General features: G+C 32.3%; 4 protein-coding genes across 4 annotated transcripts; all 4 read left to right on the top strand.

Moving 5' to 3' along the window:
- Nucleotides 1-1,813: 1,813 nt before the first annotated feature.
- On the top strand, nt 1,814-3,241 carry LOC102622403 (uncharacterized). The gene is made up of 2 exons (XM_006466542.4): nt 1,814-2,326; nt 2,541-3,241. The coding sequence occupies exons 1-2, from the start codon at nt 1,921-1,923 to the stop codon at nt 2,627-2,629; spliced, it is 495 nt and encodes a 164-aa protein (XP_006466605.2). The 5' UTR covers nt 1,814-1,920; the 3' UTR covers nt 2,630-3,241.
- Nucleotides 3,242-13,804: 10,563 nt separating this feature from the next.
- Nucleotides 13,805-17,195, top strand: LOC102622704 (heat shock factor protein HSF24). The gene is made up of 2 exons (XM_006466543.3): nt 13,805-14,547; nt 16,363-17,195. Exons 1-2 carry the CDS (start codon nt 14,344-14,346, stop codon nt 16,969-16,971), a joined length of 813 nt encoding a protein of 270 aa, XP_006466606.2. The 5' UTR covers nt 13,805-14,343; the 3' UTR covers nt 16,972-17,195.
- Nucleotides 17,196-18,366: 1,171 nt separating this feature from the next.
- On the top strand, nt 18,367-19,911 carry LOC102622999 (red chlorophyll catabolite reductase, chloroplastic). Its single transcript, XM_006466544.4, has 2 exons — nt 18,367-18,790; nt 19,104-19,911. The coding sequence occupies exons 1-2, from the start codon at nt 18,416-18,418 to the stop codon at nt 19,725-19,727; spliced, it is 999 nt and encodes a 332-aa protein (XP_006466607.2). The 5' UTR covers nt 18,367-18,415; the 3' UTR covers nt 19,728-19,911.
- Nucleotides 19,912-22,126: 2,215 nt separating this feature from the next.
- On the top strand, nt 22,127-24,775 carry LOC102623285 (red chlorophyll catabolite reductase-like). The gene is made up of 2 exons (XM_006466545.4): nt 22,127-22,661; nt 23,852-24,775. The coding sequence occupies exons 1-2, from the start codon at nt 22,314-22,316 to the stop codon at nt 24,461-24,463; spliced, it is 960 nt and encodes a 319-aa protein (XP_006466608.2). The 5' UTR covers nt 22,127-22,313; the 3' UTR covers nt 24,464-24,775.
- Nucleotides 24,776-25,245: the final 470 nt, after the last annotated feature.

The raw sequence follows: 25,245 nt of genomic DNA, 5'->3' as shown, positions 1-25,245 counted from the left end.
AAAATTAAATATAAAAATTACTCTAATCAACATCTCAACCATAAAATTATATAAATAACAAAAAAAAATGTATAAATTCAAATAAAGACACACAATTCAAATAAAACACACTTTTTTTTAAGTAGTCGGATTAGGTCGGTTAAGGCCCGAACCCTAACCAGAATTTTATTAGGCTTTTATTTTTAAGCTCGAGCCCGAATTTTGATCCTTAAATTCAGGTCAAATTCCAAAAAATTCAAATTGGGTCAATCGGTCTAAAATTTGGGTCGAACTTTTTTACCATTTCTACAATATGTTCTTTTTATTGAATGTATGACCTCATGCCCTTATTTTTATTTTTTTCCCCTCTACTTTAACAACATAACCCTTAAATGACGTATAATCATTTGCGATAATTTTGCTAATTATTTATAAAAACATTAGTTTATCAAATAAATAATCCTAAAAGCAAAATAGTAACAACAAATTTAAAATTTATTTGTATTTTACTTTTAAGGTTAAATTGTTAATTAATTATTCTTATAGATAAATTAATTAATATTTAAAAAAATTACGGTAAAGGTATTACTGTAAAAGAAAAGAAAAAAAAATAAAAGCATGAGTATTATATATTCAATAACAGGGTTTGTCTCAGAGCATTTTTTAAAATAGAATAATTAACTGAGCACCTAACCCAAAATATATGGTCTAAATAAGTATATATTCTTAATTTAATAGACAAGTTTTTAAAAGTTATGTTTTAAAGTGATAATTTCTCTTGGTGGCCAAGACTGCGTGCCGGAATTAAAAAAATTTTATATCATGATGCAAATGTGTTCCCTAACTTCTATTTCTTCAATCTACTTTTGTAAGATTTTTTTGCCTTGTTTTAGAGTTTTTCTCTTTTTGTATTCCTGACTATGGTTCTGCTTAGAGTAACGCTTACTTTGAATCCCTACTTTGGATGAGTTCATATGCTAAAATTTTGACATAAATGGTGTGAGAAGTATTATGACAATTATAGAGGTAAATGATAAATACAAATTGTTTTAGAAGCAAATTGGCATTAATTGCCTAGGTTTGTAATTGAGGTTGTAACCACTACTAAACAACAAAGAGATGGTGCAATTTTGGTGGCCAACCTTTCAACGCCATATATCTATTGATTGATTTTTTTTTTCTTTTCGCGATATTTATAATCATTGCTGTCATCACTATACGTAAAAAAATTATGTAGTGATTTGCTGTATCCATGCTTGATATGTTTGCCACTCTTTAATATCGTTTTCGTATCTTATTCATTAATTAGTTAAAATTAATTTAAGCATTCATATGAAAATTGTATTCTCGCCAACTGAGATGGAGATTTATTTTTCAATTTATCCTTCATATAATTCCTTAAAAATAACGACTAATAAAATAATTTAGGACATATATATTCCCTCCAAAGTCCAAATGAGGATGAGATATTGTAATGATTGAGCAAATTTCGTTTTCTTTCCAGGTTATGGAAGAGGTAAAATTTAACGTTTTGGGACTTCAAAAATAAGGAAAAAAAGATCGAGATTATTAAAAATTGTAATTTGCTTGAGAAACTAACAATTTACTTCCTAAAAAAATGTCTCGAAAAATTGGTAAATAATAAACAAACAAGCAGAAAATAAAGACAGAACAATATTTTAGAACAAGCAAGAGAAAGAGAAACCGTATGATGAATAAAAATGGAAAAGCCAGATCATGATGACAGAGAACCAATAAATTAAAGACCAAATTATAGCCTGTATTTACATTTCAGCCCCACCACACCAACACTCTATAAACAAACGTCTTTCGTTTCAAAACCCTTTGAAAATAAAAAATCAAAAGACTTTGAAAAGTTAGAAAACAGCCATAGCTTCACCCACCCCACCGCGCGGGGTCCTTGACGGACCTTCGCAGCATATGTCCCACCAGCAGAACCGCCGCCTTCAACGGCAAACGCCAGCAACAGCACAGCCAGCGTCGCAGGGGTTACGAAAGCAGCACTCGTGGTCACCTGATGTATACAGAGACGAGGCGTGGCTTAGACGTAAAGGAAACTTTAAAAACAAGAGGAGCAAGAGCGTGACAGACGAGGATGTTGATGAGCTCAAGGCTTGTATTGAGTTAGGGTTTGGGTTCGACTCCCCCGCTGGTCCTGATCAGGACGCCGCTGATCAACGCTTGTCTGATACTCTGCCTGCTTTGGAACTTTATTATGCCGTTAACAAGCATTACCTTTCCAAGTCAACGCCGCCATCTTTATCAACGGTCTCCGATTGTGATACGCTCTCTCCTCTTGGCAGTCCTCACACCATTTTCGGCACCGGTAATTAATTATCTTCGTTATTTCTCAACCATTTAAATTTCTTGTTGATTAATTAATTCACACGTCTTCATCCTGTAAGATTGCAATTAAATAGATGAAAATATGACTATCTGTGTTATTATTATGGATTCTATTATTGTTACTAATAATTATCTTAATTTGTTTTCTTTGCATGAAAACTGAAATCATACGTGTTTGATATGTTCGTGTGAAGGTGAGAATGATCCGCAGACGGTGAAGACGAGATTGAGGCAATGGGCACAGGTGGTGGCTTGCTCGGTGCGGCAGTTTTCTTCATCCTGATATCGATGATGATCGTGTTGTTATCTATGTGCCTTTTTGTTATGGGGTAAATTTTGAACCGAACCAGAGTTGTCAAAGTAACCGAACATCAGCATCAAGTACTTGTTTTGTTTGTTAGATTCGCTCCACCCGCCGACTATGTTAATTAGTTTCGTTTAATGTATATTTATGTTTGGTTAGAAATAATTAATTACCAAAACCCCATCACTAAAATGCAAACCGGTGCCGGATTTAATTGCCTTGGATCGAGTTGGAGTAAAAGAAAAAGTGAACCTTGGTTTTAAGTGGATCGATCTTTCAACCTAGGATGCATATTTGATTGATAGACAAGAGGTCAAAGGATATTTTTTCATGATGTGTTGATTGAATAGCCTGCACCGTGTTGAGGAAACAGAACGTGAAATTAAAGTTAGCTAGCTCTTTTCTTTTTCTTTTCTTTTTCTCTTAATAATAATAAGACTAACAACAATAATAATGGGAATCAATGGGGTTTAGTTGTTTGGCTTGATCGACACTGCTTGTTTCCTTTTGGTTTCAAGGGTTTTGTGTACTATCTGCTTTGCTGATCAGAGGAAAGGAAAATGAATAATGAAATTAAAGTTAAAATATTGATTGATGCCAGGCAGAATTAAAGCTTTTATAATTGCATGCTAAAAACTATCCTCTAATTATGTTCTATGATGACGGGTTGAATTAACCTTTATAAAAATGTTGTGTCGTTGCATGTGTATTGTCTACCCTCGATTCCTAGGAACATTATGCATCTCTTTTGAATATATGGCTTTCTTCCACTTATTTTGGATCCTCAACATATATCTTTTTACTACACAAAATAGGGTCCTTTTTTTTTAACCATATTAACATACATAGTGATTTTTTTTTTTTTAAAAAAAGTGAAGTGTGTGAATTTCAATCATTCCAACGTGTAAACTAACTGAAAAGAGTGTTTTTAATATTTTATTCATTCCAAAATGAAAACACCATTTGTGCATTTATCAATTTGAAATTAGAACATGCTAAAATGAGCATTAGAAAAAATTGTTTATTTGAAATATAGAAATTAGAATTAGAATGAGTTGTATTCTTATTACGAATTAATAAGATTTCCTTTATTAATTGTTGTCCTTAGTATTATTGGTATTTATAATAATAATAAGAAGAAGAAGAAGAAGAAGTGACAGTGAAGACGATCAGAGATGCATGGCAGAGGTGGCAATGAAATCACGATGGTGGTCGTGGCGACCAGATGCGTGACGGTGGCAAGCAAAATCCAATTGCGCAATGACGAATAGCATGTCACTATTGTTACTATTGCCAATCGGAAACCAGTTGTTGCTCCACAGATGACTACAAGAGTGCTGCCTCGCTATGAGTGGGTTTTGGTGGCAATGGTTTTAGTCGTTTAGGCAGGGATTTGATGAAACTTATTTTGATTTTTTCCAATTTATTTTTTATTTAATTGGGATAATTTGGTGATGATAAAAATTTAATGGAATAAAATAAGTAGTTTTCGAAATAAGAACTTGATTCACACCCTTATGAAATTAAGATTTTATTTCCTAATTCTAAAAATATACGGATTCCTAATACTTGATTCACATTCTCTTTTTTAATTTAGTTCATAAAACATCATCATCAATCATTTTGATTCCATATTCCAATTTCTCAATCTCACAAGTAAATGCATCATACATATCGAGGGAATCTTGACAGGACATCTCCTGGGAATTCAAATGCAGAAACTGATCATTTTGGATTCGATTTGGCCAAGAGCTTTTCGAGCAAAATCTCCCGGGGACCGAACAAAGTAGAGAGAGTATTGTTCCACTACTAGGCTCTGTCTGCATCAATACTAAAGACTAAAGCCCAGTGACGACAGGCAATAGTGCATGCAACTGGTCCCAAAAACTAATCATGCAGATGCGCACCACGATCAAATTAACTGAAAATACAATTCGGTCCACTGTGGGCCAAGACCCAAGGTCTATTTTGACCTAAGACACTTCGGCCTAGCTTGGCATTTAATAAGTTGGGTGCTTTTAAAGTTTTAGCATATTCAGTAAACGGATAGCAAAGTTAAGATCTAATGTTTATATTTAGAAAAAAAAAAAAAGTGCTTCACATATTAAATTTTTAAAAATTATTTTAAATAATGCGGTAGGGGGTGTGTCACGAAATAATAGTAAATAATATTTTATACACAGCTTAGTATCATAATGACATATATAGTAGAGTAGTTCTTTGTAGACTAAGGTGCTGTTTGTTTTTTTGTCTGAAGTCTGAATTTAACTTTTTTTTAGACATTTGTTTATTTTAGTTTGTTTGTTCTTTTAACTTATCACTTATTTTTAGATAATTTTATATGAATAGAAAAAATAAAAAAGTCTACTTTTATCTTAAGTCTGAAGTCTAAATAGAAAATTTTAATTTCAAATCTCAAAAATATCCTTAACAGTTCATTTATTTCCAATATTATGTATAAACCTAATATTTTTGTATTATTCTTGAAGTTATTTTTTTTAATTGCTTTAAATTTTTATTCACATGATAACATTAGCTAAACTGAAATATTGAACAAATCAAATTTTGTCCATTGTGATGAATCAAAAATAAAATAACAATGTTGACTTTATAATAAAATTTGATGTTATAATTACATCTTTTAATAAAAAAAATTAAATTAAGATCAACAATGATAGTTTTTTTTAATGCTACCAAACTAATTAACCTATGAAAATTATAAATTGTGAGGAGCAAATATATGCACCACCTAAAAAAGTATTTATGTCAAACAACTAGCTTTTAAAATTTTCTCTTCAGATGTTGAAAAGGAAAAAATAAACATGTCATTCAGAAAATTTCATTCAGACTTATTCAAACTTCAGATAAATTCAAATCTATTCAGATTTCAAATTTAAAAAAAAAAAAACACAACCTAAGTTGGACTTTAACTTGGCAAAACTTTAGGAGGAAAAAAAATAGTTCTATTTATAAAATTGTCACTCAAATATTGTTTTAATTTTTAAAAACACCCTCTGTCAGCATTTTCCCCAATTTCTTCTTTCCCATTTTATTTTATTTAAGAAATTTCCTATACTCTTTCCAACGAAGTTGTAAAGATAATTTTTTTTTCAATGTTGTGAAGCTTCCTAAGGCACAATTAATAGTGTCTAATTATATTTTGAGCACTTTAACTTTCTTGAAGATTTGTTTGTATTTGAGAAAAAAAAGATAGTTTACCCCAATGTACAAAACATTCCTTGTCTCGTCCCTGAACATACATGAGGTCAATGTGTTAGTTCTAATAGTAAAGGGCCTCCCTAAACTCACACTTGTTTTATTCAATTAATACTAAGAAGATTACTGGTTATCGCATTTTTTTTCAAAAGCTCCAATTTCATTACACCTTTCTATCATTTTTGAAGTTTCCATAAATTTTTTTATAATTGCAAAAAAAAGAAAACATAATTATATATGTATAATCATAGTATTAGAACATATATTGTTCATAATTCATAAGAAAAACGAAAAATCGTCAGCACTGAACACCCCCAAGGAAAAATGATAGTTACCCCACTATGATTTGTAAAAATAATTAGACTCCTATATTTCAAAGTAAATAAATAAATTCTCTAAGGCAATATTTTTTCTTAATCCCAACAATATTATTTTGTAAAAGTTTCTCTAAGATAATTTTTTTTTTTCATACTTAATACGTTTTAATTAAGTAATAGGAGTTTGCTACCTTACTGTTGTTGTAAGGTGCAACTCTCTTACAAACTTGACTGTGAATCTTACTTAGGTCCACAATAAATATTATTCACATGAGAAAACTACACCTGACAGCAGCTGTAAAGTAGCGCTCGTCATGTAATATTATTTGTGTAATTGTAATTGTTGAAAGTCGTCAAAAGATAAAAGAAAATGGAAAAAATAGTGTGCACTCTATATTGTAAACGTATATAAGAATATTCTCGTTAAAGGGTGAGAAAATTTTTTAAATGAAGTGTGGACACGACGAATGTAGAGCGGAGTCCAAGTAAAAGAAGTTAAAAGTGCAGAAAAAGAAAATGAATAAAGACGACAAAGTAAGGTGAAGGAAGAATCCAGAACGTGGACTCTGACCAGCCGGTTTGTTTAATTTGACAATGTAAGCCAAACTCATGCTTTGGTCTGCAAGAGATTAGATGGAAACACTTCTTCTTCGTAATTACGGGGTTAATTCTATCGCCCAAAGGACAAACAAGTGTCGATACCACCTAACCTTTTGAAATTTGATCAGAGAGAAAACTAACTACAAGGATTCATTCAAACACGAAACAGTAGTGAAATTACACTTTGGTAGCTGGCTACTGTCTGATTGATTACTACATTAACTAAATAATATATCGCCTCTTTGATCTTCCAACAAAACGACGAAGGAGTTGATGCCGTGGTCAGGACTTTAGAGGCTCTCCAAAGTTTCCATGAAACAGTTGCAACTTCCTTGAATCAGTACAGCGATCACGTAGTCAGCATTGTACGTACGTACCTTTTTTTTTTTTTTAATATTAGCAAACTAAATAGTCTAATTTGTATATATTATTATATTTATGTATGTAACAGCGAGGGAGAGGGAGACGCTTTGGCCCTTGGAACTACGTTTTCATGACAGTCAATATATATTACTAATACTGTCCGTTTATTAACAGCTTTACCTATCCATTCAATTATAGAAACGAGTTTGTGTATGCCCTTTAATTTGACCTAATAGGCACGGATCGGTTCAACTCCGTTTAGAATTAAATTTAGCTGATCTGTTTTTGGTTAATATATAAATCAAGCTGACTTGGTTGGGTTACCAATTCAGTTCCCTTTTTTTTTCCGTTAATTACTTTGTATAAATCAAACTGAATTGATTAATATATAAATCAAACCGTATTTTGTATTTTTCGATTTTTGATTTCTTTTGAATAAATCAATCGATTTTTACTACCTTTTAGAACACGTGATTCGGTTTTATTCTTTGGTAGACACTGATTTTTTCGACCACCCCTACCTAATCTTATCAAATCATCTCGGTTGTGGAAAATTAAGTGTTGTTCTTAGTTTGTAAGTATTGTCTAAGAAAAGTCTTTATTGGCATGTAATAACTTTTTTTTTTGAATTATATGACGCTAGTGTTTAGATTACAATTCATATTATATGAGAATATAACTTATATCTACAATCACATAATTACTGGAACTAGTAGTTTACAATAAATTTTATATAGCACTATCCAAATTTTAACCCTCTCTAATATTCGAGAAACGTCAACTCCATTTATATTTCGAAAAGAAGAAGATTGTCTTCACTTAAATTTGAGGAAGGAAGTTAAACATTTTGTGAGAGTTTGAACCACTAACCTCATAGCTAAGGCGTACGGTAATTTAGGAGAGAGAGAGAGCCCAAAACCACTCAACCTTAGAGTATCGTTCTACAAAGTTCAAACATGTAGTTCCATCAAAATGTCCCTTATTTGATGGGTTCTTCTTATAACCATACATATTTTATTTATTTATTTTTATTTTTTTGGGGGTTCATTAATCATTTTCCGTTCTATTAGTTCTGTGTGTGTGGTTGGAGGGAGGGGGAGATCAATAACTGAGAATGACTTCTTCGGAATTCAGATTATAATTTCTTCTTAACTGCATATGATATTAAAAAAAAAAAAACTGAGTCATTTCATTTTTATGTGCGCCGTCCACGTGTGCAAGCAATTTACGTGTAACGTGGTATTCGTGATGTTTTCAAAATGACGAATCCGACTCACCGTTAGTTTCAACCTACAACTTCTCATTTTTCAATTGCAGACAGCCATAATGTTCGCACACCTCCAACCAATACGATTATATAATGAATAATCATGAGAGCGATTGTTTGTTACCGTCATTAAAAATTATATACATTTTTTTTAATATTAATTTTGTTCAAACACGAACTCATGAATCAAAAGATCTCTACATCTAAGATGACAAGTAATCTGATTTTTCAAGTTGCAAAATTTCTCTAATCATCATCGTGGAGGACAAACAAGCATTCACCACATAATAATAAGGCTGGTGCTACGTTACGTTTAACGTAATGTACGCCACATACAGTAACAATTATGGGCCTCACCACGAGAACTGTGCTGTGTGTGGATGTACGTTACGTTAAATGTAACATAGCGGGATCCTAATAATAATACTAGTCCGTGTTACATTTTTCAAATTTAGATTGCAATAATTGTCTGGTCAAATTTCTTGGAACCCTAATAATTAATTAACTAGTCAATAGCCCACGTTTCAGCAGCATGTTAATTACCATGCACGGCCGCAGGGCCACCTTAATTACTTCAGTTTCAACAACTGCAGCCTAATAATAAAAGGCTAATTTGGACTGAAATTTGTTTCGGAAATGAATTTGTTTATTTAATCTGATTTGCTATAGCCTATAGGTACCTGAATTTCTCGTCGTCTGTATGGTCCAGTGGCAGTTGAAGTTTGAATTAATCAGACAGAATTAATTCCAAATAGTAAACGACAGGATCTTTAATTTGTCATTCTTTGTTCAATAATTTGACCAAGTGTTTGTCAGTGTATTAATTTGTTAGATAAAAGCAGTTTAAAAAAAAAATAAACATTGTTAGATAAAAGAAAAAAAATCCAAACAGGAGAAGATAAAAGAAATAAAGTCAGGAGTCTCTCTGAGAGAGAGAGAGAGACGTGGAGGAGGGATAAAAGAATTTTTTTTTTTTAAAAAAAAGAGGGGATAAAAAAGTCAATGTTGACGGGGGATTTAATTCCAACAAATCGTGGTATCATTATAAACGAACCGAACACGATTGATATATGAGAAGTGAGAAGAAGCATCGTACAGTTTACGTTACCAACATATACATAATATGCATGTAATGGGTGTTGTTGTATCAAAGTTGGAATATCAAATTCAAAGCCAGCTTGCAACGTTAATGAATCACAGTCAATGAATACACTGCCAATTGCCAAAACTATAAATAGGATAACACAGATGCATACCAACTGTCATGCCCTTGCATTCCTTTTCCTGCATTGTAGGAGCACTAATACTTCTAAACACTTGCATTACAATTTACACAAAACCATCCTAAACTGGTTCACAAAGAACTTGATTATCTACTTGATTATTCGGATTCGAATCTTAAAAGATATATATAGAGGAACTAAAAATAAATTTAAACTTTTCACTCCCCTATCTTTACCCCAAAACAAAAAATAAATAATAATGTATATAAAGAATATTAGTTTGTCAATATATTTTTAAAAAAAAAGAGAGAGAGAGAAAATCAATCTTGCCGATATCTTAAAAACAAGAGGAAATTTTGTGTAAGATTGCTCTATCATCTTAGCATGAATCTATTAGTGGGTTTTAATGGGAGACCATCAGTGGATCCTACTAAGATAGTAATTTTTTTTTTAAATTTGAATAAATCTGAATTTTCCTGAAGTCTAAAAAATTTTATAAATGAAAATCAAAATAACATGTTTGTTTTTCTTTTTTTAATATCTAAGTATAAATAGTTTCTTGTTTATTTTTATAATAAAAATATATTAAACTTAGTTATACATAAATATCCTTATAAATAAAAATAAAAAAAATTAAATTTTATAATTTAAGAAATATGTTATTTTATAGAGATATTTTTTAAATATAATATTTACTTCTCATTCACACATTTTTTTTCTTTACTATAAAAGTTAAAAGAATTTATTTATTTTTTCTATTCATTAGTAAATATGTAAAAATTAGGTAGAAGCAATAAAAATCAAACAAGCAGATTTTTGAAGTGGAATATTTCACCACACGCAATCTCCCACAAATTTTCTCCCTAGGAACAGTGATCAAGTCAATCGCCTCTTGTCCGTGAAAAAACTAGTAATGTCAGTCAGCTTTGGTCAGACTCCGTAAAATTTTACAATTTCTTTCAAGTAAAAACCGACCGGCATGCCCATCACTATCTTTTGGAAAATTTTCAGGAAGAAGGGATATTGGTTTGAAAGATTGCTTGCCACTGCAGATCACATGGAAGCAACGGTCTATGGCCTATTGCATTTGCAGTGCTTCGGCAGAATCCAATCTGCTGTGACTATTCTCTCAAGAATCAACGTCAGCTTGACAAAATCATTAAAAAAATTAATTACAAAGTGCGACTGTGCGAGCAGAAGATGCAATGTTTGGCCCTCATATAGCAATCTGAGATGGGTGGTCTCCACCAGTGCACATAAAATTTCAATATACGTGGCATCTGTAGCTGCTAATTAATTTGGCCAGTATGATTATACATAAGAAAGTGACCTAAATTAAATATCCCATCAATTGCTCTTGGCCAAGTTCATACATCATAAATTCTGAAAAAAAGGCTGCAGGCAAAGAGGATGGATATAGGCACGTTTGAGTTTGAGCTAATAAGTGGCAAGGATACGATGGGACCGGATTTTGATTCTCATTACAAAGGTCATAATTTGGGATTTAGATTCTTAGTTGTTGTGTGAGTTATGTTAAATATATATATAAAAAAAAAAAAAACAATTTTTCAAACGAAAGAAGAGTGAATGCTTTAAAGAATAGGCACAATAGTTGCAGCAATACGTTAATTTCTCTACGATTTCACAAACAAACAATTATCAAATGAAAATCGAGAACGAAATTCAATTGTAATTGTGAGAGAAAAATGGCAAGTAATAATTAAAGACGGAAGTTTTGATTTTATTAATCTGTTAAAAAGTTCAATCAAAGATATAGATCATGTATCCAAACTTTGTTGATACGATCAATTACCAAAAGCGAATCAAATATATATTATTAAGTTAACAAAAAAAACTCTAGATAAGGAAAATGATAAAATCTTAGCTTAATTACTTAAATTGAAATGATCAGTAATTGCTGTAGAGAAAATACTCGTTATTAATTTTTTTTTCTTATATATATATATATATACGCGCAAAAGTAATCATGTAACAAAATTATATATGTCAAAAGAATAACACTTCGATCACAAATTATAAAAATGTTGAAAAATCTTTAAAAAAAAGTTATATGTGATGTAATGTTAGAGTCAATGCATAACATAATTAATTTGAAATAAAAACTTTGTATCATGATTGATAAGACAATAAAATTATATAGACATCTCATGCCTACTCAATCAGTACAGCGTTAAGAAAAAAAAAATCTCCCAAAAACAAATAACTATTAATCACGCATCAGTCAACATATTAATTTATGTTCTAACTTGACATGCGCATTATTAGTGGTGGGTGGTGGATCAATTACATTAAAAATCCAACATCAAATTCGCCCCCGAGTCAATTGAAAGAACTAACTCGTGACAGCATACGGAATAAACTCTTAGTCCTTGAAAACCAAAATGCACGGCATAAATTCATTTACTTTCCAACTAAATGCACGGTAAAACTATTTGACTACTGCATTATTAATTCATATTTCATGATAAATATGATACGTGTATGCGTCATGTCATGTCATGAGACCCGGGGGGCCTAAAAACGAAAGATAAACAGATTGCACTCAACAGCACGATGAATGAAAAATAAACACTGCCACTGAGTTCTTGGGACTGCTGGTCTAGAGTTTCAAAATAGCTCAACTAATGTCTTTCCTATTTAATTATATAAATATTTATAGAATTAATATCTCTGTAAATATTAATGAAAGTAGATTTTGAAGATGATTTTTAATAGATTCTAGGTTGAATGTATTACGGTGTTGGAAAAAAAATGATTATATATATAGGGAGAAATGTTCTAATATGAAATTTTAAAGTGCGAAAATGTTCAGGAAAACGCATAAACCGTGCGATTTAAGCTCTTTAAATTTTAAGCCTTTAAAACATAATTAATTTGAAATTATGTTTTAAAGTGCGGGAAAGTCCATGAAAACTTTAAAACTGCACGGCTTTAAAGGCTTATAATTTTAAATCTTTAAAATCATGCGGTTTTAAAATTTTGCAGTACTTTCCCACACTTTAAAATTCCGGACTTGAACATTTCTAATATATGTGTGTGTGTGTGTGTGTGTGTGTGTGTGTGTGTGTAGAGAGTAATAATAGGAGTTTCAAATTTTATTCCAAATAATGTGTCATACATTAAGTAGTCGATAATTTCTTATGAGATACAAGTGAATCAATTGTATTATCCCACCAATCAATAAATAAATGGCACATTATTTATGATAATTTGTTGAAATAAAAAATTTATAATGTGTGGCACTATTCACATATTTAATAAACTTCATACAGTAAATCCTTTATAATTTAGTAATTAATAAATTAATACTCTCTATTATATAATAATTTTTTGCGTTCCCGACTTGGGCCAATTTCGATAAATTAATAAAATAATACTTTTCTTGTACATTATAAATACAGCCTCTATGGTTAGATTCATATCATAAATCAGTAATTTGTTAAAATTAAAAATATAATTGTTCCAATATTTTATTAAAAGAAAATTTGACTTTATTTTTACTTATTTTTAAAAATTTAAATATAGTTAGATCTCATATTTTATTTTGCCTCTTATTTTTAGAAGTTCATGGGTTGAATTTTAAAATTGCAAGAATTTTATTTTTTTTGTTAATTTAATTTATACTTAGTTGATTAATTCATTTTTAATTAATTAGAATGGTAAAATACAACAAATTTTTAGTTGACTAAAATATATTTGCAATGAGCTGTATGTACAATTATATACTCTATAAATTAATAAATTAATATACAGTCCCGACACTACACTATTTAGTCCATAGGATATTGTAACCAATTTGAAAATAATCCTGTAACAATAATTAATAGGGGATGAAATGAAGCAATGGATTAGGAAAAAAAAAAAAACAGCAGGGAAGTGTTAGGTGGGAAAAGGAAAGGGGATTAGCCAATGTCGCGTCCTTATAATCGGCTTCTAAATTCATCTATCTCTCATCTTTGTCCCCATAATAATAATAATAATAGTAACATGGGCGAAATCCACGCGTCCAAAGTTCAAATTTCTTTTAGAAACGTATTAGAAGCTTCGTTCAAGAAAAGACCAAGCAGAACTGCCCACCATTTTTTCCATTATTAATAAAGAAAGAAAAATCCCATTTCCCACCTCTTTCTTCCCCTCCCCCCTCTCTCTCACTTATCCCCCTAGCTAAGCTTTGAAACCCCCCAAAAGAAGACCAATATAAAAGTGGGAGTGGGAAAGGTGTTCCATTCTCTCTTTTATTTAATTTTTGTTTGATCGTTTATTAATTTATTTTGTTGCGTTTCTCAAAATTTCTAGAACCCGCGTCACTTTCCTTTCCAATCTCTCTTTATAAGAGACCCGTGCAAGAATTAACAAAGAGAACGTTTCGAATATTTTTCAGAGAAGTTATGGTCTTTGCTCATCTAGCCGAAGGACTGGTTAGATTGGCGATTGCTCATGGAAGCACATAGGAGCAAACGTAGTGGCAATATTTTTCTTTCTGGGTTTTATTGCTGGGGCTGGGAATTCTTGACTGCCCTCTTGCTCTTTAGTTGCTCCGTCTAGACCCCAAAAATATATTCATCTCACAAATTAAAGTAGTAGGTGTTAGAGGGTTTCGATATTTTCATTCAAGTGTAATTATTTTTGTTTTTCTCAAAAAGGGTAGTGATTTTGGGGGGTTGGTGAGGGGCAAATCGGGAAAGAATGGCGCAGAGGTCGGTTCCGGCGCCGTTCCTGATGAAGACGTACCAGTTGGTGGATGATCCGAGCACTGATGATGTGATATCGTGGAATGAAAGTGGCGCCACTTTTATTGTCTGGAAAACTGCTGATTTTGCCAAGGATCTGCTGCCTAATTACTTCAAGCACAACAATTTTTCAAGCTTTGTCCGCCAACTCAATACTTATGTAAGCTTAGCCACACCTACCTTTCTCCTCTACTTTCTTTTCTTTTCGATTGTTTTTTTTTGTAGTATTATACGTTTAATTAATTATTTAATTACTTAAAAAAAACTTTTGGATGAAAATATAAAGGCTTGAACATGCTTAATTTGATTTTATTTTTCAACTCAACAATATATGTTGTCCAATTTATAATTTTCTTTTTTATTGTTTCCTAGGAATAGATACTCTATAAAAATATATATATATATATATATATATATATATATATATATATATATATATATATATTACTATCTAAATTCTGAACCTGATCTGGAAAGCTCTGAATGATTGAAATTTTTTTTTAACAAATTTTTTTTTTTTAAAAAAAAAAGGGAAAGAAAGCCACGACGTTCACCCCTGTGAATTGTGATTCGCCAGTCGATGATACTAGAACGGTCCAGTATTGCGTTGGCGTGATGGAAATTGTCGTGATTCACAAATCACAGTTCACAGGTTTAGATTGGTTAGCGTGCAGCGGTTATACTTTATGCTTCTCTCATCTCCCGGCTGTACGTCACTGTTGCATAGGTTATTAAAAATGAAATTTATACGTACGTATACGTATATACGGAAGGTTGTAATTTATCTCGTTTAAGTCTGGCCAAATTAAAATACTGTTGACTTTAGAATGCTCATATAAAATAAGATTATTTATCTAAAATATTAAGTATATAATTATGTTGGTTCTGGTTCATGAAGGTGGATTTTAGGTGATTAAGTTTTGGTACAGATTGAAATGGCATATGTTTCTAATTCAATGTATGTGAGCGCGCGCGCACACATACCCCGGTTATTTCAATCCGATAGTAGTAACTGGCTGCCTCAGAAGTATTTATAATATTGTAATCAGATAGCTGATTTTTAACGCTCTAAAATGGTGAAAATATAATTTTTTTTTAGTGTATTAAACTATCAGATGTTCGAAGACTATATTGGGTCTGTATTAATTCAGATTCGAGTCGGGTAGGACACTAGGTGATAAAACTCTTTTAATAAGTATTTGACTCAACTGCATTATCAAGTTTCGAATCGAAGATCTTGATTAAAATAGAACAATCCCAAAATGGTGACAAGATAATTTAGCTTACACTTTCCCAGCAGGAAGCTCGAAAACCGCATTAGTTGAGTAATTGGTAGTATAAATTGTCCTATGAGGTATAAAGTTGATATGGAGGGGTTGAATAGGTTTAGGCTTGTGTGTGAGAACTCTGGAGCATGTTTTCTCCCTCCTGTGAGATTTACTAGTTTGGATTTTATATTTGTATTTTACTAATTCTTGTTATATTAGTATTAAAAAAATTGTTATATTAAAAAGAAAGAAATTCAGAAAATTTGCCTGATATTATTTTATAGTTTAGAAAGTAATAAGTTTAGGTAACAACATATATCTACCATTAATGTAAACGCCTGAGCGTTGAATCCAATTGCACAATTTTAGACCTTTATTTTATTTATTTATTATTGTTGTTGTTGTTATTTAGAAAGCAATAAGTTTAGAGCATCTCTTCAATGTAGAAACTAGTAAGAAAGGCGGCAGAGCACTCCAACGTAACAAATTAACAATTGCCTTTTTGACGATGCACGACTGCTAAATAAAATACGTGCTTCTAGAAGTTCTCTGGTTATGGCGATTTATCGTCTGAATTGGACCCATTTAGTGCAAAAGATAGTAGCATTGGCACATACGCGAGTGACGAGTCTTTAATTCCTCTGTGTGGACCGATTAAATTAATCGTCAAATCCTCGGAGAGTAACAGTTTTGATGATGCTTTGCAGGGATTTCGGAAAATCGTGGCCGACAAATGGGAATTCGCCAACGAGAACTTCCGTCGAGGACACAGAGAATTCTTGACGGAAATCCGTCGCCGCAAGACAGCAACAGGGCAATCGGCTCAGACGGCGGGGAAAACGAAAGCGACATCGCCATCGAATTCAGGGGAGGACATGGGGTCCACGTCCACGTCATCTCCGGAATCGAAGAACCAGGGATCGGTTGAGACCGCAAAGTTCGCGGACTTATCGGACGAGAATGCGAAATTGAGAAGAGACAACGAGACACTGAGTTCCGAACTGGCGCAGGCGAAGAAACAGTGCGACGAGTTAATTACGTTTCTGACCGAGTACGTCAAGGTGGGGCCCGACCAGATCAATCGCATCATGGGGCAAGGAAGCTGTGGGTCCATCCTCGATGGGTTGGTCGGCGATACTGATGATGACGAAAAAAAAGAAAGTAGCGGTGGAGATTTGAAGCTGTTTGGGGTCTGGTTGAAAGGGGAACGGAAGAAGCGCGCCCGCGAGGAAACTGTCGTATGTGGTGGGTCTCATGAGATGAAGAAAGTTGAGTTTTGCGCGCCGTATATCAAAAGCAGCAAAGTCTGCAACTGACAGCCGCGCACACAAATCTCTGTCTTGAATAGTTGAATGTGTGATGGGATTATAGGATATAGCCATGGTTCATGGTTTGTTCTTGTATAATTTGTATGATGGATGTTGATGGTCTTTTAGTTTTAATTATTTTGTATAATGTAGCAGGGGTGGAGATCAAAGGCAAATGGATCTCGAAACCCAGGCACTACTAGGTACAGGTCAATAATATGAGTGTATGGTCATATCTTGAGTATATGTATCTCCCTATCTGCCCCCCTTTTTTTGAAAAAAAGAAAAGAAAAGGAAACTCCAAACTTTACGGGTAATTATAGGCATCAGGTTCAACGTTGGTTTCCAAAATCCAAACATTATTGAAATAATGTAAACGATGAGTTGAAAAAGAAAGTAAAGATACAGCGCACTTCACGGGCATGTTATTGATCTAGGACAATTTATCATTCTAGCTACTACTTAATCGTAATCAACCTTACCATTTGCTAACTTATTTAAGTCGTCCCTATTTGTTATTTCCCGGGAAGTGACAAGTTTCTTCTTTGTGGTCTTTTATCACCTTGAATCTCAAACTATTGTTTTGTAGTTGATTCCTATCGTTTTTTTTTTTCTTTTATTAGGAAGAAAAATAGAAAGAAAAGGAAAAATGATTTTTTTTCCTTAAATTTCAATTAAACTCAGTGGAAAAAGTTTTTTTTTCTCCATTTTTTTATGGTAGATTTTAAAGTAATACTTTATGTAAGAATAACTTCTATAGGGTTATAAAAAATTTTGATCTTAAATTAGGCTAGTTACAAATAAGAATAAATTCTATGTGTGTAATAAGTTATAATGTTTGTAGATTTCATTATAAAAAACTTTGCATTATAAAGAACTTGCCTTTACTTAGTAATAATTATCTATATATAACAAAAAAGTATATGTTATATTACATTAAAGGTTTAAGATGAGGTAAAATATTCTCTAACGACTTATATAATGTATGATATTTATAGAATTTATATTAAGAGAAAGATATTTTTTTTTAAAATGTAAACATTTAGACTTTTAAAATGGCTTGTGCATATTTCTGATACTGCACATATGCAGATACTAGCTTTTTTAAAAAATTATGTAATTTTCTTTTGTTGATATTTATAAATTGAATCTGATATTAATTATTTATTAATGTTGTGCATAGTTTATATTACTTGTACTAAGAATATTTAAGTTAAAAAAATATTTTTTTGTAATTATATCATTATAATATTAAGATTACTTAGTTCCAATATTATGATCATAGAAAGGTTTTATCGGTAAAAAGAATTCTTAATGAAACTTTCACGGCGCAGCAGAATTTTACTGCAAAGGCCTGGAGCTTAGATAACGCAAAACGCGCGTTTGGAGTTTGCTCTTTAGTTATAAAGAAGCAAGTGGCCAAGTAGTGATTTGACGAAGTGATTAAGAACGAATGGCTGTGAACCACTTATGCCAGTGGCAGTATTTACGCTTCCAGCTCTCTCATCCATCGGCTCCGGCTTGCAGATATTTATCTCCTTCGAGATCAAAGTCCTCAACGTCGTCAACCGCCAAAGTCAATTGTTCTGCCGCACCATCGTCATCTCCGATGGACTCGCACAACGAAGGCCGTAAGAAGTTCATGGAATTCCCCTACGCTTCAGGCCCTGTTAGGCAGCTGATGGTTGATCTCGTATCAACGGTGGAGAATACCCTCGATTCGCAGCTACTCCCTTGCACTCTGCCACCAGATGTACAGTATTACGAGAACCAAAATGGCACTGCTCAAGCTTCTCTTCAAATCAGATCCGGGCTCAAGTCCTCACTGGTAGTTCTTTCTTTTACATAATTGGCGTTTGTTTAATTGCGAGTTGCAACTTCAGTGAATTTGTCTCATAACTTGAGAAATTTGGTTAGATAGCGTAAAATTAACCTGAAACTAGGCGCCTCTCTTAAACATTGGAACTGAATGCATTTATGTCTGAAATAGATTTTCTTTTCTTAGCCTAGGATTGCACTACTCTGCTTAGTTGCCTAAGCATAAGAAACAAATGATTCAAAATTTACTAGGCACTAGTGTGACATTCAAGTTCGAGGCGTATATGGTCTTCAATAATTTGATGATAATGGATGCGTGTCAGATTGATTTCATACTGGGAAGTTGGGTACACAGTGAGCTACCAACAGGAGCAGCATTGAACATAACAAGCCTTTCAGCATATCTAAACTCTTCCACTGATGCACCAAACTTGCTAATTGAGCTCATCCAGAGTAGCCCTTCTTCTCTAGTCCTCATCCTTGACTTGTCTCCTCGAAAGGATCTTGTCCTCCATCCCGACTATCTTCAAACTTTCTATGAAAGCACACGGTTGGATGAATATAGGCAAATGCTTGAGAAAGTACCTGAAGTTAGACCCTACTTCTCGTCTTCCCTTTACTTAAGATGTGTCATCTCTCCTTCAGCAATTATGGTCCGTGTAGATACTGAAACTGAAACTGGGGCAGGTGAATCAACACGTTTGGACTATATTATAACAAATCATGTGCATCCTGTTGCTAAGCAAGTTATTGGAATCTGGCTAAATCAGTGTGCTTGTGGAGGGAGACATGTAGGGGAGTCAGACAAGGCTTATCTGGAAAAGAGGGATGGGTTGATTAAGAACAAAACTATTGAGATTGATCTCGGCTCAAGCTTTCCGAGATTGTTTGGACCGCAGGTAGCAAGCCGGGTATTAGGCGAGATACAGAAGGTTTTTACTGCCTGAGGTTGGTATTTGAATTTGAGGTTGGGAATGTACAAAGAATTGGAGTTGATTGACCTTAATTTTAGTGTGTGTATGAACATCATTGTCCCCCTTTTTATGCACAAGTTCTTTGATTTCTTCCTGTAATTGATATGGTACTTAAATTACTTTCTAATCTTATTCGAATTAGTTAAAATTTCGTGCATGTATGGTGCTTCTAATCTTGTAAAGCATGAAGAAAGGAACTTACAACAATCTCAATTAGGAATGGAACTGATTCCCTTGAACATCTTGTTGAACCATTGGTAGATTAATTAAGTCGCTAGAATGGGTGTGATTGATGCACTGAAGAATATGAAATTTCTTTCTGCATGATTCTACTCTCATCTCATCATAATTGTTTGATCACTCTGCTGAGCCTTAAAGCCCTATAGCCTGTAGGGTGGTACAAACGAGGGGTGAAAGAATAAAATGTCCTTTTGATTGAAAAAGCAGTTGTATTAGCTTTATCTTAATATATGAGGTGGGAGAACCGGAATCCATGCGATCATGCAGCGCCGTTACAATTGTTTTGGCAACTCGGACCTTCGGCTGCGTGGTGAATTAATGCTCTTAGCGAAGGTGAGAGCCTGGTAGTCTCGCAGATTTGCAGGAAGAAGTAGATATAATTCTTCGCCTTTTAGTAGGCTTAGATTTTCAAATTACGGGATTAAGGTTAGACAATTGTAAGTTAAAAGTTACTGCACTAAAATATTTGGTAAACACTACTTATTGTAATTTAAAAGTTAAGTTGTTTTAATTTTACACTTGTATAAAAAATTTTATACCTTTATTAATGTTTTTAAAATTATTATTTAAAAATTATATTTACTACATACTGTTAACTTTTATTTTATAGTTACAATTTTTTTTCCACAACAGCGGTAACTTTAAGATACAACACCTCAATACCAAATAAGACTAAGTCCAATGAACCTATGGACTACACTATAAATTATAAACTTATATTGTTAATATTTGTAGATGGTAATCCATTAAAAAAAAATTACTTTGGTAGGAAGAAGGAAAATTCTATAATGTTGTGATTTAAATTACAATATCAATACTAAAATGAATATAAATTTTTTAAATAACACATAAGACTAGTAAATTAAAAGTGAAATAAGTAGATTAAGAGTGGTAAATTGATGTTTTAAAATTGAAAAAAAAATAAACACTTATAAAAATAACATAAAACTTGTAAATAAATACTTGACTTTAATTAAACAAAAAATAGTATATGAATTTAATTTAATTAAGCGAAGAAAAAAATCACTCATCAATTGAAAAAAATTATTCAGAAAACATCTGGAATAAAATTTATTGAATTAGTTTAACTATAAATTCTAAAAAAAAATTCATTTTCTATCATAATATTTGTTTATGACATAGGTTAATTAAGTAAATTTTTTTTTAATGTGGATCAAGCTAAAAAAAATATTAATAAAATATTCTTATGTTACTAGATATATATGATGTATCAATAAAATTGAATTAAAATTTCAATTTTGTACATATTCTATATAGTTTCAAATTTTACTTCTTATTTATACTTAACGATCATTTGAAATTGCTGTCGAGGAGATTTAAAAAGACGTAAAATCACTTTATCTTATAATCAACTTTAAAAAATTAATATCGTGATTTCAATCACGGCGTGTAGAAGTAAGAATGTGAGCTGTGGTACAGTAATGACTATATATTTAAATGTGACTTTGCCGTTTTCAAATTCACCAAAAGGTTCAGTAACAAGCTTGAGTCCCTAGAGACAGAGACTTGAACGAAAATTGAGCCCACTTTATTCGCCTCCTCCCGTGAATTTGGTGGCGGTTTGATCTTTAATCAAGATGATTGGATTCTGGATAACAATGAGTAACACAAAACATTATAGTGGAATTATCGTTAAGGATTAACACGGTGTTTTACGTTTAACATCGTCCAATAAAACTTAAAATTACAGTTGCATACAAGTTGTGAAACATATCGTTAAGAATTATTTGGCATTGTTTTTGACAAGTTGTTTTACGTTTCTCAATAATAAAAAAAAAATAGTAAAATTTGTTTGGCAGCACATTAAAAGAGTTGTGTTTTCATTTTACTTAATGAAAAAACTGAACCAACCCATTTTTCAATGTCGAAGGAAGAATAAATCATGTTTTCGGACGATTAATGTTTAGGTGGGCCCACGTCTGAAGAAAAGTCAAACCAGAACTTTTCTTCTTTGTTTTTTTATTGAGTTGTCAAATCTAATGATCCGTTACGTGTACGAAACAAATCATTATTTACGCCATTTATTCGATTAAGTTTTTTATTTTATTTTTTATTATAAAATAATAGAATTTTCAAATAAACCAACGTACGTATTTTTACTTCTCTTGTTTTCAGATATTGATATCAAAGGAATTATCAAACATATTTTCAAACTCACCGAAAATTAATAGAATCTAATCTATAATACAAATACAAAAACATTAACTATCACGATTGTATAATGATATTTTTGAATATTCCTTCCCACTGAAAGCTCTGTGCGAAAGGGGAAGTCAAAAGTGTTACCCGTTGTTCTCTATGGCTATGAGTTCGCCACTTTGGGTAGCCCAACCTTTTCTTTCTCGTCCATCGTCAAATATATCAAGATCAATTACTTACAAACGTTGCAGGTCTTCGGCAAGTAACTTTTTCTCACAATCAGACATGGAGCAGCCGCTGATGAAGGGGCAGAAGCCGATGGAATTCCCTCACCTGACGGCGGCGCACAAAGATCTGATGGTTAGCTTAATCTCGGCCTTGGAGACTAGGCTTGACTCTCATCTTCTTGCTTCTTCGGCAGTCCCTCCTGATGTTGAGTTTTATCAGAATGACCAAGGCACTTCTCAGGGTTCTCTTCATATCAGACGTGGCCTTCCTTCCTCTCATGTACTCGCTTCCTCTCCCTCTCGTGTCCACATTCAAATTCACTGTTGCTTATTCATATTTATATTATTGGACATTTTAATCTCGTTAAATCTGGATATATATATATATATATATAGGGCACTGTTCCAATCCGGGAACCCAGGATTGGAACAGCCTCCGGGAATGATTTGCTGCACGTGGCGGAGCGTACCATGTGCAGTCAATATTGGCCTTTGGATGTCCCGAATTTTGTTACAGTAAGTATATATATATATATATATATATATATATATATATATATATATATATATATATATATATATATATATATATAATTATTTTTAAGTGCGGACGCTTGTTTCACATTATTAAATCGTACGGTTTAAAAAGATTAGTTTTTAAATGAACTATAAAATCGTAGGATTTAAGAGAATTAAAAACTAACTCTTTTAAATTCTATAATTTTAAAGTATATTCGCATTAAAATAAAATGAAGACGATATATATATAATTCTATTGCAACCACCCTTTTTTTTTTTATTCATGCTGATATACTTTAAAACTGCGGGGTTTAAGAGAGTGAGTTTTTAACACTTTAGAACTGCACGGTTTTATAGTTCATTCAATATATATAAAATCATTTTTAAGTGCGGACGTCTGCATTTTTTTAAACATGAACACATTTTTAAACCGAAAAGGTTAGTTATTGAATGAACTATAAAATTATATAATTTTAAAGTGTGTCCGCATAAAAAAAAAAAATAAAGGCATCCCTCTAGAGAATAACTATATATATATATATATATATATATAATGGTTTTTGGAATTTGAATGATTAATAACCACCATGGAGTCAATTATCAATCTTAATGTTAATTGGGATACTGCTGGTCGCTTTTCTCAGCATGCTTATAGTAGCTAGCTACATCTTTCCAAAAATTATGTAAACATCCTCCTCTTTTATGAACAATATACTAGGAAGTGGTACTAGTGTACTACTCTAAATAATTGACTACCTATATTGTTTCCAAAAATTCTATCAAAATCCTCCTCTTTCATGAACAATTTAAATGGGTTAATATTATGAGAGCCCACTTGTTTTCAAGTGACGCTTGCTGGATATTATATTACACTTTGTATAATAAATGCTTGTGGGAATGGGAATCTTTTTTCTTTTTTTTTTTTAACTTTTGCTTTTGGCATGGTAACAGATTGATTTCGTATTAGCAAGTTGGCTTCACTTGAAGGTACCAACGGGAAGTGCCATGAACATAACCAATCTTCAAGCTTACCTAAAATCATCAACCGATGTACCACATTTTCAATTCGAGCTTGTCCAATGCAGCCCCACATATTTCATTCTCTTCCTAGATGTAACTCCTAGAAAAGACCTTGTTCTATACCCAAATTACCTCAAAACATTTTACGAAGAAGCTCAGCTTGAAACATTGAGACAGAGACTTGAGCAAGTCCCAGAAACCAAACCCTACTTGAGTTCCTCTCTTTACTTTCGTGGTGTGGTCTCCCCAACTGGGATTTTGGTCAGCATAAAATGTGAGGAAGTTGGTGGAACGGACCGCTGTGAAGAGATTATACGTGAACATGTGAGCCCTATAGCTCATGATGTGATGGTGATTTGGTTGGAGAAGTATTTTTCTGGAGCAACTGTTGGGGTAACTGAGAGAGCTGAATTGGAGAAGAGAGATCTTTTGGTTAAGACCAGAGCCATAGAGATGGACCTGAGTTCCAGTCTGCCCTTGCAGTTTGGACAAGAAGTGGCAAATCGAGTTTTGGATGTTATTAAAGGTGTTTTCGGTGCGTAGGGTAGAAAAATGGGGAGCTCCAGATTGCGAGAGGAATTATAGAATATATTAAGGTGGTGTTTGGTTGGGAAGACAGAATAGAGGAGAGGAAAGTAATTTAAATTCTCTTTTTATTTTTATTGTTTGGTTGGACAAAATATATAAAAATTTAATTTTCATTAAAATTTAATATCCATCATAATGTAGAATTTGAATTCCACACCAAGTTGTGAAGAATTTAAATTCCTCTTATGTTAGAAACAAAAGTTTCTAAAATTACCCTTTAATGTTTCAACTTGTTTAATGTCATTAATAATTATTATTTATAATTTATTTTATTGATTTAATATTATAAATGGATCACCGCTGAAAAATCGCCAGACTTCCGCAGGACGTTGCCGGAATCCCGCGGACTTCACAAGAAAGTTGTGGGACATTCGCCGAAAAGTCGCTGGACCTTCACCGTCGACCACCGAACTGTCATTTTATTTATATATATATATTACTAATATAAATAATTAAATATTTAAGGTAAAGGGTAAATTAGTCTAAAGAAAAAAAATATAATTCATTTCCTTATTAAATTTTATATCAAACCAAACAACAAATTCTAATTTCACTACTTTTTTCCATTCTTTTCTTCTCTCTTCCTCTCCATTCCACTCTTTTCCTCTCCTCCCTTTTCTACAAACCAAACATGACCTAAAGGTCATATAATTAACTAATATATGTATAATATGTATAATTAAATAAATTAAATATAATTAATATTTACATAGTAATTTGTTTTTTAAATTAAATAC

This window comes from Citrus sinensis, chromosome 7 (genome assembly GCF_022201045.2).
Source record: "Citrus sinensis cultivar Valencia sweet orange chromosome 7, DVS_A1.0, whole genome shotgun sequence".
Taxonomy (NCBI): Eukaryota; Viridiplantae; Streptophyta; class Magnoliopsida; order Sapindales; family Rutaceae; genus Citrus; species Citrus sinensis.
The sequence above is the reverse complement of the archived record's forward strand: the minus strand, read 5'-3'. Positions and strand labels throughout refer to the sequence as shown.

Excerpts from the sequence above, each read along its gene's own strand:
- LOC102622403 (XM_006466542.4), top strand. The coding sequence starts at position 1,921 with ATGTCCCACCAGCAGAACCGCCGCCTTCAACGGCAAACGCCAGCAACA. Across the intron at positions 2,327-2,540 it reads TCACACCATTTTCGGCACCG|GTGAGAATGATCCGCAGACG; the intron begins GTAATTAATTAT and ends GTTCGTGTGAAG.
- LOC102623285 (XM_006466545.4), top strand. The coding sequence starts at position 22,314 with ATGGCTATGAGTTCGCCACTTTGGGTAGCCCAACCTTTTCTTTCTCGT. Across the intron at positions 22,662-23,851 it reads GTGGCCTTCCTTCCTCTCAT|ATTGATTTCGTATTAGCAAG; the intron begins GTACTCGCTTCC and ends GCATGGTAACAG.
- LOC102622704 (XM_006466543.3), top strand. The coding sequence starts at position 14,344 with ATGGCGCAGAGGTCGGTTCCGGCGCCGTTCCTGATGAAGACGTACCAG. Across the intron at positions 14,548-16,362 it reads TCCGCCAACTCAATACTTAT|GGATTTCGGAAAATCGTGGC; the intron begins GTAAGCTTAGCC and ends GATGCTTTGCAG.
- LOC102622999 (XM_006466544.4), top strand. The coding sequence starts at position 18,416 with ATGGCTGTGAACCACTTATGCCAGTGGCAGTATTTACGCTTCCAGCTC. Across the intron at positions 18,791-19,103 it reads CCGGGCTCAAGTCCTCACTG|ATTGATTTCATACTGGGAAG; the intron begins GTAGTTCTTTCT and ends GATGCGTGTCAG.